Genomic DNA, 16858 nt, shown 5'->3' on the forward strand with positions numbered 1-16858 from the left:
CACACCCATTATGGCTCCTCCAGGACTTCACCAGGCTGAAGGTAGTCCTTGATGGCGTCCCTCCAGTCCGGCAAGGGGATCATTGGTCCGAGGTAGAGAGTCGACTCGCCGTCGGCTCTGGCTTGCAGTTCTGGATTTACAGTGTCGGTGAATCCGACAGTCGTGGAGTTGGTGTAAGCGCGACGCGCGTCGCGAGGATCCTCTGGAGCTCTCCTGTAGAGAGTGGAGAATATTGGGGACAAGATCCAAAGACCGAGGATTTCCTCCTTGCTGGTGAAGAAGGGCTCGTGGTCCTCGAGCCATTGCTTCGTCATCCATCGAGGTTTCGCGAGCTTCTTGCGGTCCTCCACCTGCTCTGAGAGATCCGCTGCCAGCCTTTTCAGGCCGTGGTCAATGTCGTAATATAATCTTTTCGCGTGTCCATTGGCGCGTCCTGGCTTCGGGGCCGCCCAAAAGTGCATACACGCTCGGATTACGTAGATGTCCAGACGAAAGGCATCATTCTCGTCGAACTCGAAGAAACCTTGGACGAAATCGGTTTCGAATGTCTTGAGATATCCCGCAGCCCTGGCAACAGAGAACTGGTTTATCTGGGCGCCGACATCCGGATAGGCGGCCTTGAACTGGTCGAAGGCCCGAACGGCAGCGTCCCGCTTGGTGCGGAAATCTGGGGGGAGAACGTTGAGTGCACCAGGAATCGGTGGAATTCCACCAAGCAGCCCGAGATCTCCGCAAATGGCGAAGCCTACATCCAAGAGTCGGATGTCTTTCTCCATCTGGTGAATCTCGGCGTTCGCTATGACATGAAGGATCCACGCAGTCTTGAATATCTGTAAATACTTGTTAGAGAAGTCCGCTTGAAACATTTTGTCTTGACTTACGTCTGCAAGCTTCCTGTGGAGCTTCAACCGATACATGATGGAGACATGGTTGTATGTCGTGAACCAGGCGATTTGGTCAACCGCCACCAGCCTCCCGCCATCGATGCGGTACTGGATGTTGTCGTCTGCCGTCAGCATCGCGAAGACGGTCTTCCCGGTATCTTCGGGGTCCTTGGACGCATGCACTTTGCCCACGCGCAGGCCGCAGAGGTTGATGAAGTTCAGCCTCTGGACGGGCTGCCTCGGTGCGACGGCCCTCCTTGGAGGGGCATCTTCGTTGTCGGCTGTAAGTGGTCAGCCGGTGTCCGACAGTGCGATGACTCAACCTCAAGCAAGGCAAGGTGAGGTGACTCAATCTCAAGCAGGGCAAGGTGAGGTGGCTTACACATCTCAGTGACGGCTGCGGCAGAGCGCAGACCATTCAGTAGTTCAGAAAATCTGAAAACACCTGTTGGAGAAGTCTCCATCTCTGCACGAGCGCTTGTTTCCTCCTTCGTCCTCGGGATGTCACTCTTGTCCTCCAGGATCAGCCATGGCGTGCATTCTGATGGGGTTCTCGCGTTTGAGTGCGCTCTGTCTCGTGTGGTGTTGAAATGCAAGATGTGAGGTCGGTGCAGATCTTCTTGGCAGAAACCGACGAAGTTCAGAGAAGACGGAAGCTTTCGAGGTGACAGTGAGTGGGATCTTTCGTGCATGTGACGCATACGTCCGAGTGGAGGTGAGGGCAGACGGTGTGCTGTCGGCAAGCATCTGTGGATTGTTGGGCCATGACGGTGCTTCGTGAGCGCGGAAGAAATGTTTTGAGTTCAGCACGGTGAGGTCGAGGTTGGCTCTGCGGTCGGCAACGGTAAGGTGACGGAAGTGATCCAGAATGTCTTCGGCGACAAGGTCCATGCTGACAGCGGCGACGGGATCGGCGGCATCCTCAGCAGCAGCTTGAAAGCTCGGAGTCAAGTCAGTCTCCTGCGCAAGAGTAGCAACGGCAGCAGAGTAAGCTCACTGGGGTCATGCGTGCGCAGAAACGAGCGTCGACTACCGTGGCGCAGATGCAGCCGACGGGTGGTGTGACGAAGATGGCTTCTGCTTCACGGTCTGCGGGTCAAGGTCTTGTCGGTGGAGGGCGGCGTCGCTTGGGATGGCACTCAGTGGCCTAAGGGCGAGGCTCTAGGGCGTTGAAGCGCAGGAATGTTGTGTTGTGGAGTGGTGGATGGATGGTGTTCGAGCGAGGTGCGCTTCCCTTATGTAGGCAGCCGCGCCGCGAAGAGAAGACCCGACGGTTCGCCGAGGGAAGCCCTCGCCGGCGGCTGCCTAAACGGATTATCTGAGTGCGAAAAGAAAAGATCTGAGGTGAGTTCTTCATGCGCTGGCGGTGGAGATGTCCCACTTTCAACCTGCAGCCGGTCTTCGTTTTCCACGTGATCTACACTCGTACCTGCATTGCTTTCTATACGATTCTATGTAAAAAGAGTCTTGTGCCACTTTCATTTGTTTTACTGTTTTTTTTGGTGGTCTGAATCGTCGAGAATGAAGACTGATTACAGAAGTGTGGATTGAAGGTCAAGTACGGACTGGATAGGGACAGTATATATCAACCGAGCATAATGGGTTTCCATTGAAGCCCAGCATGAGTATGAAATGCAGACTTGAAGATCTTAGCCAGGCCTGCTCTTTCGTAGATGCCCTCATCATCCTTGTGAACCAAAAGCGCAAGTACACATCCTACCCAGACTGCTCTCGTTTAGTTGGAACATAGTATGTCCAGCTGTCGTATTATTCCAGAGCAAAGTCTCTGGCCTCTGAGACGGCAATGAACTCCAGGGGCTTGCCCACGTCTTTAGGCCAGTCAAGAATTGCCACGTTGAGAGATAGTCCTTTCCCTCAACAGCCAGCAGCACGCAGGCGCCAATTCTTTTCGTATAGACGTGGCGCTTCGATGTGGCTCCGGCTTTCCTCATCGTGGCTATCGAGCTCGATGAACCTCTTGAGTATGCGGTGTGGCACCTTGTATACGTCGTTAAGTACCGTCGCGTAGGGTGAGATCTGGTTGTCGCGTGTGGCCTGGCTCGAGCAAGGCCAGAGACATCACGAGCAAAGCGTGGTTCGTTGAGCGTCGAGCAGAGCGCGGGCCATCGGTGGTGGCAGTGGGTGCCTACGGATTGAGGGCAGAGAGCGGACTGATAGGGGGGAATGTGTTAGAACCAAAAGGAAGAGCCAATTCAGATCTTTCGAGCGGGCTGAAGCCTTCTGGGAAGCCAGTGACGTCACGGGTAAACCATTGTGCGGGCGCCGGGTTGCCTCGCACACAAAACCCATCTGCGGGCGGCGATTACAGAGCCTTCGTTCACCACCAACACCTCCATCCAACTCCGCCATTCCTCCACCAGCCGCCGCGCTTCAGCATCTCCGCGAGTTGCGCTTTTCGGGCACAGCTACTTCAGCCGTTCATATCCAGCGACCTCATTGAGGTCGCTCGTCGGTCGCTTTCTGCGGCGAAGCAAGCTCACCTCACTTTTTCTCATTCGCCACTGACTCCCTCCACTTGGAAAAGGCGAGTCTCCTGCATCAGCGGGTGGGCAATTTGTCCTTCCTTCACTGAAAGGTCTTCGGAGCAACGTCGCGCATCTTCTGCAGATTGACCTCTACGACCATCGCTCTCGGTGCTCGCAACTCTTCGCTTTCCATCAGAGCGGTCTTTCGCCATGGACTCACCATTGGTCGAAGAGTGTGGATCTTGGTCGAAGGAGCAGGGTGACCTTGTCTGCGAAGATCTGAGTCGGCATGGCCCTCTCCCGCCATACTTCAGACCGGTTTTCGTGGATGGCAGGCTGAAGTATTCGTTCGGTGTCCGTGTCCTTGACCAGTGGCGCACCTTCTTCGTCGATTATCACCCACTCTCAAAAGCCTGCCTGAACACGTACCACGACCCTTCTTCAGTCCCCGAGTCAAAGACCGATGTCGAGTTGGAGGTGCCGGGCACCGGTCGCCCACCCATCCAATACATAGCCACCGACTGGCTCTGGGAGCGCCAAAAGAATGGCCTTCGCGCTGTTTACGAGGCAATCGCCAACGACCGCCGCTTGCACCAGAAGGAGATACCAACGCTAAAGGAGTTCAAGCGTACGAGACGACACCTGATCAGAGAGAGGCCTCTTCTTGCAACGGGATGTGCGAGCAAAACATACCACCCAGTGGATTACGAGGCATTCTGCATCAACTCAGAAGAAACGCTAATGGCAGCGGTCGCACGTTGCTTCGGTTATTCGCTGGCCATTGCCCAGCAAATGGGCAGGCAGCCCATCAACTATCTGGACGTTCTCGACCCGGATACCTGGCAGACAACGGCGCCTCCAGTCTACTTTCGATATCCCGCCGCTTCCCATCAAGAGCTCTTTCCGCCCATCTATATTGGGCGCTATCTGGGCGTCTGGTCGTCCCTTGTCGTCCGCCGCCCGGACACGCTACGCAGCACACTGGGCTCGGATGTTTCGCCTGCAGAATTGAACAATCTCTGGGCGGCGCTGCGCAACGACGGCTTGGTCGTCAGCTTTGAAGGTATGCTACGGGCTTTGGCTTACCTGTGGGCTCTGTTCCGTCGCGATAAGCTTGACTCGTCAGATGATGACCTGCCGACATATCTGATTCGCCTCTCCAACAAGTACTTAGGCGGAGCGCCCGCAAGTAAAACTCGCGCGAGCTCCTCATCCGAAACTTTTCACAAGCAACCAATTCTCTCGCGTTCTCGCCTTCGGAGGATCGCTATGTTCGCGAACAACGACATCTTCCGCGCAACTGCGATCAAATACGAACAGTTTCTCCAAACTGAGTATCTCATCAAAGTCCGAGAGATGGGGGCCCAGGGTGGGTCCAATGGGGATGCTCTTCGCATGGTAAAAAAGCAAAGTAAGGAGCTGGTGAAGGAAATCAAAGCCGTCCAGGATCTGAGGCAGTTCCGGATACTGCCTCTCACACAGCCGCTCCGTGTCACCGAACCTTTGCTTCCTCCTACCCAACCTCAAACCTCTCGGGTGCCCAATCTCAGCAGCGAGCACAACATGCGTACCTCAATGGGATACCAGCGCCGCGACGATGCTGTTGCAGATGAAGACGGCACCATCTGGAGAGATGATTGGCGACTCGACCACTCCGAGAACCTCACGAGCGAAGGCCCACAAGATGAAGTTCAGCTCCGTCGCTCTCCCGATAAGGACGGAATTATCTGGACCCACGATTGGAGACCCAAGGACTCGAGCATTCATTTGTAGTCTTTAACTACACTTCCCCCGAAAGCAACATCCTGCTGCACCCATTGTGGTGCAGCGTCGTCCCCTAGGCTTTCCGGTACAGCAGCTCTTCTTCCGCCCTTGCAAACCTCTTCTTTTGTTTCATGCGAATTTTTTTTTCTGTGTAGTGTTTGGCTACACTTCCTCCAACAGCAAGCACCATTCTTCATCCATTGTGATGAGGAGGACGCTAGGATATCCGGTACAGCAAGTTTCTACCGCTTAGCGGGAAATAATTATAAATTCTTTCGGTACAGCGAGTTGCATACAGCGAAGAGCAAGTTCTCTTACGTATGCTCAATTGCGTGGTTTAGCTGTAGCTTCAACTGAATCAAATCCTCACTTTCCTCCAATAACCGCGTGTAATGGCACTCCAACGATGCTCATGTTCAATCATACCATATCCAAACAGAAGCCCTACCCGGGCCCCCAATTAAACCCCAGTGCCCACCAAACAGGCATGACATACCCTACCCACACAAACTCCAGAAAGAACGCCCATCGCTAACAAACGCACGACAAAAAGAACCAACAGACCAACCCAACCCCCATCATTCACCGCAACGTCCCACGCGAAGACACGCTCTTTACCCCCACCTCGGCCTCCCCCATCTCGAACCCGCCGCCACCCTTCCCGACCACGCCCAACACCCCCCTCTCCTCCGCATCCACCGTCTGCCGCGTCTCCTCCAACAACTCGCTCCACGGCCTTCCCAGACTGCCCTTGCGCGCGCGGCCGATGCTCATGGGTTGCTGAGACGACGAGGCGGAGCGGGGCCACTGGCGGCGGCCGCGATCGCCGGACGAGGAGGAGCCGCCGATGCCGAGCAGCCGGGCGCGGAAGATGCGGAACAGCGGGCGCAGGCAGGCCAGGGACCCCGCGGTGATGGCGAGGCCTTCTTCGATGTCGGACCAGATGGCTATGTCGACGGTGGAGTCTGGTTCGGGGTGGTGGTGGTTAGCGAGGCGGTCGGTGGGGGGAGGGAGGGAGAGGAAGGGAGGAGGGAAAGGGGAAGGGAGCGGACGGGGGGAGGGAAGAAGGGAGGTACGTACAGAGGAAGTCCGGATCGCGGAAATCCCTGACGTACGCGGTGCGCACGAGGACGCCGGCGGAGGCGATGCACGCCATGCTGAGGATGGGCGCGACGGCGATCTTGGTGGAGCGCGACATGTTGAGGTTCCACAGCATGACGACGGGGAGCAGGCCGAAGGTGAAGTCGCACAGGGCGGACACGGCGCTGTAGAAGTAGGTCAGGGCGATGATGATGTCGATGTCGAGGCAGGTGCCGGTGGTGGCGTCGACGGCTTTGGTCCAGAAGAACGAGACCGGGCGGCATTGGAGGACGGTGACGAAGCAGAAGACGACTCCCGTGATGCCGGTTAGCGTCATGGCGGCGTAGATGATCCAGATGTACACGCGCTCGATGGTGACGCGGAGGAGGAAGAAGCCGATGGAGGTTTTGGCGAGCATCATCGTGCTGGTGTAGGCAGCGTAGCAGAGCCACCAGTACTGTGGGACGGGCCCGCCGTTGTCAGTATGTTGCTGTTGTTGTTGGAAGCTTGGAGGGGACGTGGTGGACGTACGCGGAGCGCCTTCATCGAGTTCTCTGGAGTCAGTTCTGACATGTGTTGGCCGGTGCCGTAGCGGATGCCACCCAGGGCGCAGGTGGTGAACATGATGAAGCAAAGCTGCTCGGGGTGTCAGCACGTGTTTGTCTGCGTGGTCCGTGGTGAAGAGACTGACCAGTGCTGCGACCATCAGGTAATCATCCTTCCCAAAGGATTTGACGATCTTTATCCGGACGTAGACTCGCAGGGCGGTGGCTATTGTTGCCAGGATGATCATGGCCACCAGTATCCTGAAGAACTGGGGCGCGCGTTCGTGCAGCTCCATCATCTTGGCAACTTGCGTTGAGGGGTTGACGGTACGGAGGGGTTTCCGGTGATCGGAAGAGGGACCGGAGTAGGTTGATCTCGGCCCGAGAGATGGTTTGCTGGAAGAAATGGCCTGTTCGTTGTGTTCAGACAGGCGCAAGGCCCATGGCCAGAAGGGAGTGTGTGGAGAGGGGGGAGGACAGAGCGGTGGGGCAGCCATCCAGGACCCTGGACGTATTTCATGTTTTGAGCATCGGGTGAACAGCACGGCTACTACAGGCTCTCCATGGCGGAAAGCATGGTGCCCGGTGCTAGCACGACGCCAACAAGAACCGGCGCGGGCGGCAGGACGGGAACACCAGCAACGACCCCGAAGACTACCCGATGCTGCGTCGCGGTTGGCTGTCGATGGCACTGGTGGCAATCGTGTCAGAATAGTCCGTCATGTCGGTGATGGGCGAAATGGGACCGTCGACGCCACTGTTCCCAATCGGGAAACGCCCAGGCACTGCATCTCAGCCACGAACGCCGGCTGGCGAACACTCGGGGTGATTTACACGTGGGAGCCCGACGTATGTCATCCAAGTGGCATGGTCGGCGCTACTCGAGGCGCAAGCTGCAAAGTGTACGGGTGGGATCAAGCAACGGGCGTGTTTCGCATCATGGCAGTGGCGGGAAGGGCGTCGATCCGCAGCCGCAGTGGGACTCAGCTGACGACGCTGGTTGGGCCACTTGCGTCTTCACTCCTGTGCCTCCTGCGCCCCTCGCTTCTCGTCTCCAATCGACCGGGCCATCGCGACGGATGCCAGCAGCGATCCTCACGACCCCTTCGTCCATGACTAGACGTGTTGAACTATGAGCCGCGATCGACACGGTACCATCTAGCCAGTGCGGGAATGCGCGACGAGATTTAGATGACTGCAGGAGTTGAGAATCAGTCGAGGGCTGCAGGCTCTGCCGCCCTGCATGTAAGCCACCGTCCCTTACTGCGGGGTGGCTGCAGGCGCCTCAATCTTCACTGACAAATCCCTGGCAGTAGCAGGTACCGAGTGGGCGCACTCCTGAATGCTGTCCAAATAAGGTACCAGCTACAGCCCGTCCGCCCGGCCTGATCCGAGCTTCAGATGTGTCAGATCCAACAGAACTGCCGATATGCCTGCCCTGCGTTTCGGTCCGCTCGAATCCCGATCCACATGAGACCCCGACATATACCACGATCACCGAGGAGGACAACTCCGCGGTTTCAATCAAACACATTCGGGCCGCGAGGTGTCATTTGATATTCCTTCCACCCACGAGTTTCCTTGATCTACATCAGATGATGCGTACAGAGCTGGTTCAACTAATCATACTCAACCATCCCTGCTCGACTGACAGACAACAAGTACAGACGGTCCGCGCTAAAACGGTTGAGCGTCATCACGGCTAACAGCAATCCGAATAATTCGTGTCCACAATAATGGTGTGGTTCACTATCGAAATGGTCGTCCACCGGAGCTTCCTCCACCTCCCCGACTACTACGCTACTGCCATTGCACCAATCACCGCTAGCTTATTCCCCGAGTCGATCCAGAACTACCTCCGTCAGCTTATTCCCCAACCAATCAAGCTGTTCCATTTCCATTAACGGATAGAGACATAGGGACAGTGTAGGAATCGTTTCCGGTCACCTTCTCCACAATTACACACAGCATTCTCGAGTCCCCACAAATCAAGCGTTCATCATGCAGAGCTACACAGCTATAGACGCCACGCAGAGAAAGCGTACCACGACATGTCTCGAAGCCCAACCAACAACGCCATGGCTTTTCACGAAACACGCCCACCCCCGCTCCCAGCCCCGCAAAAAGATTTATCGAAAGATGAAACACAACCTCGAGCCGGAGCAGGCGCCGACGATGCTCAACTCGGCACAGGTCGACCACCCTGACGATCAGACCCTCTTCCCCTCCCTCGGCGCAAACGTCACCATCAACGGCTTCAAAGTCGTGGTAAACGTATCCAACGCACCCCTATCAAACTCCCTCCCATCCTCGCCGTCCGCCAGCCGGACATCAAACTGCAGGGCGATCTGGCTCACCGCAATGCGCAGGGTAGCAACGGCCAGGGCCTTCCCGGGGCAAGAATACGGTCCTATCCGAATCAGCAAAGAACCGACGAACGACCTCCATCCACAACAGCTGCATGCGGGGTAGTAGGCGAACACAACAAAACATACCGATACTAAACGGAACCCACGGCGCCTCGGCCGTGCGCCACTCCGCCCTCATCTCCCCCCACCGCTCGGGCACGAACTCGCCCGCCCGCGGGTAGTACCGCTCATCCGTCTGGATCAGCTGGATCGGCACGAACACGTTCACGCCCCCCGGGACATGCACGCCATCCACCACCAGCCCCTCCTTCGGCGTGGTGCGGTAGCCGCCGGTCAACAACGCAGGCTTGAGCCGCAGCGTCTCGTTCACGACATCATCGACGAAGGGCACCGACTTGGCGGCCTCGAACGTCCACGCGCCGTCCGGCATGGCGGCGTCGAGGGCGCTCTGAAGCTTCGCCTGCGCGCCCGGATGCGTCGCCAGGAAGTACAGGACGTGCGTCAGCGTCGTGGCGGTCGTGTCCGACCCCGCGATCACGACGGCGCGCGCGTCTTCGTGCAGGGCGGCGGCGGAGGGCGGGGCGGAGGCGTCCTTGGCGATGAAGGCGCGGAGGAGGTGCGAGAAGATGTTGTCGTCGGAGGGTTGCTGCTGTTGCTGCTGTGGCTTCTTCTCCGACGGCGCCTGTTGTGCCTGCGTGTATCATCGTCACGTCAGCAGAGACGGACCACCACCACCCCCACTCCCCCTACCTACGCTACCCGCCATCGCGGCACCGTGAAGGGGCCAGGGCAAACAACCAAAAAAAACCGACATACCTCATACCCCCCCCTCACCCTCTCCGCGCACCACTCGAAAAACGGGGCGTACCCCTTCGTCGCGCCGGGCACCTTGCCCAGCAGGTTCAGCAGCCACGGCACCGTCGCCGTTATGGCCAGGACGGCCATGTGGTCGTGGATGCCCTTGATGGCCGGGTGTTCCACGCCCGACTCCAGCCCGCCGAAGTCCGTGCCGAACCCCACCGCCCCCATGATGTCGAAGGTCAGCAGCATCGCCCACTTGGTCGCGTCGAGCGGTTTGTTGTCGGCGGCGTGCAGGGCGATTTGCTGGCGGAGCAGGGACACTTTGGTGGCGATGCGGGGGGCGTAGGTGTTGATTGCTGTTGCGGGTTAACGACGGGGGGGTCGGGTGTTTTGAGGGATGGAGGGATGGAGGTGGAGGTGGAGGTGGAGGTGCGTGGATGGATGCAGTGGACGTACCCTTGACCGAGAAGCTGCGGTCCCACGCCTTGCGCCGGTTCTTGTGGTCCGTCCAGTCGCGCGTCATGTGGATGGAGCATTGCGTGTGGTCCGACGACACCTGCGTGTACCACGTCGACTTGCCGCAGTCCGACTGCGGCCCGTAGATCAGGTTGACGGCCGAGCGGCGGACGATGGCGAGTTCGCGGGGGCCTGCCATCCGACAGTATTAACGAGAGAGCAAAAAAAAAAAAAAAAAAACGTGAACGGGGCCGACAAATTAAAAAGGTACGTAGGTAAACAGAGCTCTCTCCGACTCACCAGTCCGAATGAAATCCCCATACTTCCCATGCCACCCCCTCACCACCTCATGATACTGCACATCCCTCGCCGACTTCGCCGTGACGTAGAACCTCGACAGCCTTGCTCCAAACGGCCCCGGGAACGCGCGCAGCCGGTGGAAGAAGGCCCTGTACACGAGCATGCTCGCCCACAGCCCAAGGTTGAACGACACCGTCAGCAGGGCCGCCCGCCCGAGCGCCGTGCCCGCGTCGTGCAGGACCGACACGCACACGGGAAAGCAGCCTGCCATCGCCGCGAGGTAGATGCCCAGGAGCGCGTACAGGTGCTCTTCTACTTCTAGCTTCCGCACTACCAGCACGTGGAACAGCGCGCCGTAGACGCTGGCGAGCAGGGCGAGCGGCCCGGGGCTGGCCTGCAGCGCGTGCTGCGCGCCGGCGCGGACGAGTTCGAGGTCGACCATTGGGGAGGAGGGAGGGAGAAGACGAAGAGCTCCAGTACGTAACGCAAGGAGGAGCAAGATTGTCTGGACAATCCGGCGATGATGGGTGCTTGCTGCTGCCCGCCCGCCCTCCCCAGCCCGCCTTTAAAACAAGCTGCAGCCTGTTCTGGAAAGAAGCCCTCGACCGACGAGTTAGGACATTGGTGTTTTGCCGCTGGTGAATGAATCATGCTCGTGCAGAGGTTCCCATGCAGACGGGCTACCATGCAGTCCGCCCCCCAACCAATCAGCGATGGAGTTGCATTCGTCGCGACCCGCTTCGGGACGTACCCATGTAAAGGCACCATTGGAAGACCCCGCTTTCCCCCACCAATCACTGGCGCTCTTATCTAAAACCACTGCTGCGGCCCTGTGCTTACGCAGCGGGCTTATTCCCACGTGCTGCGAGGCTTGTTTCCGAAACTGGTCCTGGGCGTGGGCCGGGAGATCTTCGAGCCAATCAGCAGGCGTCTTTCTCTCTACCTGATCAGATAGGGACGCGACGCGTACGTACGCTCGTGGACAGATCAGACCGTGCAGACTGGATCCACTTGTACCCGTCGGCTTATCGGCCGTCCCACCAGGCGGGAACAGGCACTCTTCAGGTCACAGTAAAAACAGACAGCATGAACAGGCCCACAATTTGCAAGGAAAAAGACCCCCCGCTGCTCCCACAAGTAGGTATCGGTTGTTGTGAGTCGGATATACGATTTATTCTACATGACGTGCCGATACACACCCCGCTGCCACGAGGGTAGGTCAGCTACTACTGTGGAGCCTCCGGCGGCGTCGTCGATCCACCACCACCCGGATGCATCCACTCGTGAGGCCATAGGATGCTGCCGCCGCCGACCCGCGGAGGCTGGCCGTTGCACGAACACACCAGCCCGCATTCCTGCCACTCGACGACGCAACCTTGGCCGAAACCTTTTCCTCCGTCCCCTCCCTCCCCGCCGCCGCCACCACTCCACCACCGATGCAACAGCAAACACCGCCACCCCCTGGCAAACTCATCCGACGCCGGAAAATCCGCCACCAACCGCACCGCGTGCTCCGCCGCTGCCGCTGTAGTCTTTTCTTCGCCGTGCAGATGCAGATGCAGCGGCCCACCCCCCAGAACCAACTCCCTGATCCTCTCCTCAAACCACCCCAGCAATACCCTCCCCTCAGTTACCATGACGTCGAGCACGACCTCCGTCCCGCTTCCGCCAGTCCCACCCCGCCGCCCCCGCGCCGACGATGAGCAGATCTTCATCGCCAGCGACCATCCGACGAGAGATGCCCACAGCGCCGGAGCTTGATGATGCGCCGGGACGCGTGATAATTCTTCCTCCTCTTCATCATCATCATCTTCTTCTTCTTCTTCCTCATCTTCCTCTTCTTCTTCATCTTCTTCATCTTCTTGTTGTTGCTGTTGTTGTCGTTGCTGCTGTTGTCCTTGTCGCTTTTGCCGTTTTTCTACAAAAAGAAGCCGCGTCAATGCGTCGCGCAGCCGTCCGAGAAAGTCCAGGTTCATGGGCGCGGCGGGCGGCAGGTAGCTGCATGCGGTCCAGAGGTAGGCGTTGGCGGCGCGGAGCATGACGTCGTCGATGAGTGGGCGTTGGTGGTGGTCTTGGGGGTGGTCACAGTCGTCGTCGGGGTTCTCGGTTTTTACTCTTGCGGTGTGGTTGCTGTTGCTGTTGGTGTTGGTGGTGGTGTGTGTGTCGTTGTTGTCGTCGTCGTCGTTGCTCGTTTTGTCGCTGTTGTAGTAAGGAGAGATGGAGGGGGAGAAGGAGGAATGGGGAGACGGAGGTGAGGGTAAGGATGACCAGGGCGAGGGGGATGGGGAGCCATCCAGCTTCGCCAGCTCCATGAGCAACCTGTACGCAGCGTCGTCCATAACTTCGGCGACGGCGTCTCTGGTGGAGGGGCGGGAGGCCATGATGGCTGATTCCCAGGGTGGCGACGCAGCGATGCTGACGAGGTGGAGGGCGTGGAAGATGTGGTGGAGGGGAAAGTCGGGGGATTGCCAGTGTTCGGGGAGGTGGGCGAGGGTGCGGGACTGCGTGGCAGCGACGGTGGAGCGGAAGGCGCGGGGGAATGGTGAGTTGTCATCATCGACCGCCGATGACGCGGGGGGAACGGGAGCGAGGACCGGGGGGAATCGGAGAGCACCGCAGTTGTAGAACTCGCACCATACGATTATCCGTCGGGGCATGCGCTGGAAAGTGTCGATTCCGCCTCTCAGACGGACGAGCTCGCGGACGGCCGAGAGATGGACGATGGCGGCATTTCTATCTCCGAACATGATCTAGACGAGCAGTCAGTACTTGTGGCGTTGTGATATAGGGAAGTGTGGCCGCACCGCTGCGCCTTCTAGGGCTGCTATGGCCGCGACGAACGAGTCGGAAATCTTCCATGGTTCTTTTGCTGCCCGAGAAGATAGACCCTCCCTGATGGACTTCAGAGCTTTCTCTCTCAGCGTAAAGTGGCGCGTCCGCCATTTCGGGCAGGGGCTGGCGTTGTCGAGCAGCCGTGCAATTTCTGCGAGTAGGACCAAGAGTGATGTCTCCTCCGAAGCCATTACATCCCAAACGGTATTGCTTCGCCTTACGATGGTGTTTGGAATCCGTTCCCTACGCTGAGGCTTCAGCAGAGGGTCTTTTGCTTCGAATCAGCCTGGCTGTACAGCACGGTTGGGTCGCATCCACGTACCGTCGACAAGCGGGAAGCCAGGGTAAGTGTCTATGTCTGATTGCAGTTTTGTCTCAGCGATGTGCAGACGTCGGTGGTCACGGCAGCCACTTACAGAATCTGAAAAGGTCGTTCATCCCCGGAAAGGCCTTGACGGGCAACGAATCGAACGGATCTTCGCCCATCAGACCGGCATCCTGCAAAGGACTGACTGTACGAACAATGTCTTTTGTCTGGTCGTCTTCACACTTCTCTTTGGCAGCCTTGCGGCCTTGGATGCCTCGACGCCGCCTTGCCTCATGAGTGGCATACATGACCTGGGCGCGAATCTGACGTTTCTCTTCCCGGCTCTTCACAGTGCCGACGTTTACGAACAAGAAGGTGGGCGGGGCCTGGGGAGCGGCGGATGTTGTGAAGGCCGGTCGCGCAAGTCGCGAGAACGAAACATTGTCGGGCTGGAAAACGGCCATGGAGCCGGCCGGAGGCGGGTCCATTGTCGCAAACATGGTGGATCGTGGCCGGAGGAGCAGCGCTCTTTCTTTGCTCGTCGGGCTGGGGCGGCAGCGGTTGTGGCGTCGTGTTGAGAACAGGGCTGGAACGGTTGCAGGCTAATAAAAGGCAGCTTACGTGCATCCGCGCGTAGCGAACCATGCTGGGCCGGACCACAGGCTGCATCAACCAGCCGGGATCGGAAGCCAAGAGGCTCGAAGTGGAAGGTGGCTCCATGCCAACAGCGGGCAGAGCATGGACCACGTTGCTGCCTATATACATGCTGCATCCAATGGGCGGCCCGGCACAGCGCAAACGGTCGCATGTCAGGTCAAGCTTATTAGATAAGTATGATCCGTCTCCCGACGGGACGGGACGGGTGGCGGGCTGTTCTGGTGGGCGGAGGGCCGCTCCGGATACGAGTGTGCGAGTGTCTGTTGTTGCAACATTTCGGCCCCCACTTCCCAAAATCAAACCCCGCATCGACCTCTCCCGAACTTTCCCCGATGTGGTCAATTGCAGCGGCCAGACATGTCGCATCGGCGGCGAGCGCGGCAGTGTCGGCAGTCCGGCGTATACGGTATGCGTGCAGGCAAGGCTCGGGGTCGGGAATCAATCATCTTGCTTCGAGGTAGGCGGTTCATCAGACCGAAACTGCAATGTCATCAGAGGTAGCACATGCCGAGCATCTGATGGGCCGAGACCCCTTGGCGGCCCCCGGTGGAGACTGCGGTGGCCGGCAATAGCACTGTCGCTATGTCCAGAAGCGAAGCGGCCAGTGTAGGGTGTCGCTTGGACGTCATATTCCATCATCGCACGGTATTGGAGATCGTAGGGCTCATGTTGCAGATGCAGCGTCAAGCTCGGCAAGCTCAAAATCGACCATTGGTGCAGCCGGTAGCGACTCGTGCCTGGAACAGTGCGTGCAGGAGAGACGGTTTGCGCAGGTGGGTCATGGATGGGAACCGTGGTGTTGCGCAGCCTCTGGGGCGCTGTCGGCGACGTGAAGACGTGGAAGTTGTGGCATGGAGAAAGAAACTAGAGAGCGAAGAAGGAAGAACTCAGCTGGCTTACCTAGGCAGCCATCGGGGCGGAGAATTCTCGGGGCTGCGCTGTGGCTGCTGCCTGAGGAGGCACGAGGTTACCTTCCTCAAGGTGGGGGTCTTTCCAATCTCTCATCGAGAATCTCCCCTCGCTTTCCCGGGCTCTCACCAAAATGCCTCCCGTCCCTAAGAAGCGCAGAAAGTCGCCCCGGCTGCGCCCGAGCATGCACCCACTTGTTCGAGCAGGACCAGAAATCCAACGTTTTCGTAGACCTAGCACTGGCAGCCGGAAATCTTTGAGAGTTGCCGCCAGCTTAACATCCCAATCGATAAGTTCCGGGTCACAACCGAAGACCAATCACCCAGACTGAGAACCTACAATCCCGTCGGGCTGGAGAGAGCTGAACTCGGCTTCTTGGATGAGATCTACCGGAGAACAAGCTGCCCGTTCTGTCGGAGGAATGGATATTACGGGAGCAAAGGCTCACTCGATGTTTTGGCTGGCTCGAGGCTGGTATCAAAGGAACATCCTGTCGGTCCTTGGGCGTCCACAACCTCCACCTCCTTTCCGCCGCATCATCCGTTCCCCCCGGCACAATGCCATCTTCGCTAATATCCAACGCCGTCCCTCTCCGTATGGCTCGGGAAATTACGGCAGCTTACCGGCCATGCTATCCGGCATGTCGTAGACAGAAAACGGCTTGAACGGACCCGCGAACACGGCTACTTGTGAAGCAGTAATCACAATGCACGTAGCAAAGCAACACACAGGGATGAAGGGAAAGAAAGTGTTGCAAGTCGTTCCTATTGTAGACATACTAGGTAGATATTCAACACAATATACTCGGTGCTTTCCGACATAGCCTGTGGCCCTCGCGTCGAGACTTCGAAAATACACTATCCTGGAGATGCGTCGCTTCCCACAAAAGTGTTGACTGTCTCCACCACAACACTCTGGAAGGACTTGGCGCCAAAGACGCACCACATGCATTGCTCGTCTCTCGCACAAATGCCATTACTGCCATGGCCGTAGCTTAGACCCTTGGCGCGACAAGCATCCCATCCCACAGCGAACGAGAAAAGAAAATCGCCCGCCCGCATCTGCCTTGGGGTCGCGAACTGGGCCTGCCTGGACGGCGTCGTACGCGATCTTCTGCCGCTGTGTTTCGGGGTTCGCTGCCTTTGACGCTCGTACGAGCGTCTTCCGCTCCGCGATCTTGCACCTGCGTTGGGCCCATTCTTTGAGGAGGAGCCTGGTCTTGGCCTGCTGCGAAGGTTCGGCCAGCTGTGAGTGGTACGGGCAGTACTGGCGGAGCCATCCGGTAAGGCCGAGGTATATACACCTTCAGCTCGCTGAGCGTTTGAGGGAAATCGCAGCGATGTGATGGCTCGGATCTTCTCTTCGCTGGTGCAAAGCCCGAAACCGTTCGTGGCTGTATGAATGAACATGAGCGTCAATTGAAGTACCATTACACGCAATATTTGTTTGAGGAATGTGAGAATTTGAT

At 58.0% G+C, this 16858-nt stretch overlaps 5 protein-coding genes across 5 annotated transcripts; 1 reads left to right on the forward strand and 4 right to left on the reverse strand.

The window, feature by feature from the left end:
- Window positions 1-8: 8 nt before the first annotated feature.
- On the reverse strand, window positions 9-1775 carry SLS55_000188 (uncharacterized protein; the record flags this gene model as incomplete). The annotated part of the gene is made up of 4 exons (XM_066771702.1): window positions 9-830; window positions 882-1165; window positions 1267-1425; window positions 1520-1775. 4 exons carry the CDS (start codon window positions 1773-1775, stop codon window positions 9-11), a joined length of 1521 nt encoding a protein of 506 aa, XP_066636981.1.
- A 1805-nt stretch (window positions 1776-3580) lies between these two features.
- SLS55_000189 (uncharacterized protein) lies at window positions 3581-5143 on the forward strand (the record flags this gene model as incomplete). Its single annotated transcript, XM_066771703.1, has 1 exon — window positions 3581-5143. One exon carries the CDS (start codon window positions 3581-3583, stop codon window positions 5141-5143), a length of 1563 nt encoding a protein of 520 aa, XP_066636982.1.
- Window positions 5144-5716: 573 nt separating this feature from the next.
- On the reverse strand, window positions 5717-7058 carry SLS55_000190 (uncharacterized protein; the record flags this gene model as incomplete). The annotated part of the gene is given in 4 exon segments (XM_066771704.1): window positions 5717-6099; window positions 6215-6671; window positions 6746-6850; window positions 6870-7058. 4 exon segments carry the CDS (start codon window positions 7056-7058, stop codon window positions 5717-5719), a joined length of 1134 nt encoding a protein of 377 aa, XP_066636983.1.
- Window positions 7059-8969: 1911 nt separating this feature from the next.
- On the reverse strand, window positions 8970-10584 carry SLS55_000191 (uncharacterized protein; the record flags this gene model as incomplete). The annotated part of the gene is made up of 4 exons (XM_066771705.1): window positions 8970-9169; window positions 9255-9810; window positions 9945-10285; window positions 10386-10584. The coding sequence occupies 4 exons, from the start codon at window positions 10582-10584 to the stop codon at window positions 8970-8972; spliced, it is 1296 nt and encodes a 431-aa protein (XP_066636984.1).
- A 2834-nt stretch (window positions 10585-13418) lies between these two features.
- SLS55_000192 (uncharacterized protein) lies at window positions 13419-14324 on the reverse strand (the record flags this gene model as incomplete). Its single annotated transcript, XM_066771706.1, has 3 exons — window positions 13419-13435; window positions 13840-13875; window positions 13934-14324. The coding sequence occupies 3 exons, from the start codon at window positions 14322-14324 to the stop codon at window positions 13419-13421; spliced, it is 444 nt and encodes a 147-aa protein (XP_066636985.1).
- Between the last annotated feature and the right edge of the window lie 2534 nt (window positions 14325-16858).

This window comes from Diplodia seriata, assembly GCF_021436955.1.
Source record: "Diplodia seriata strain FDS-637 chromosome Unknown scaffold_1, whole genome shotgun sequence".
NCBI lineage: Eukaryota > Fungi > Ascomycota > Dothideomycetes > Botryosphaeriales > Botryosphaeriaceae > Diplodia > Diplodia seriata.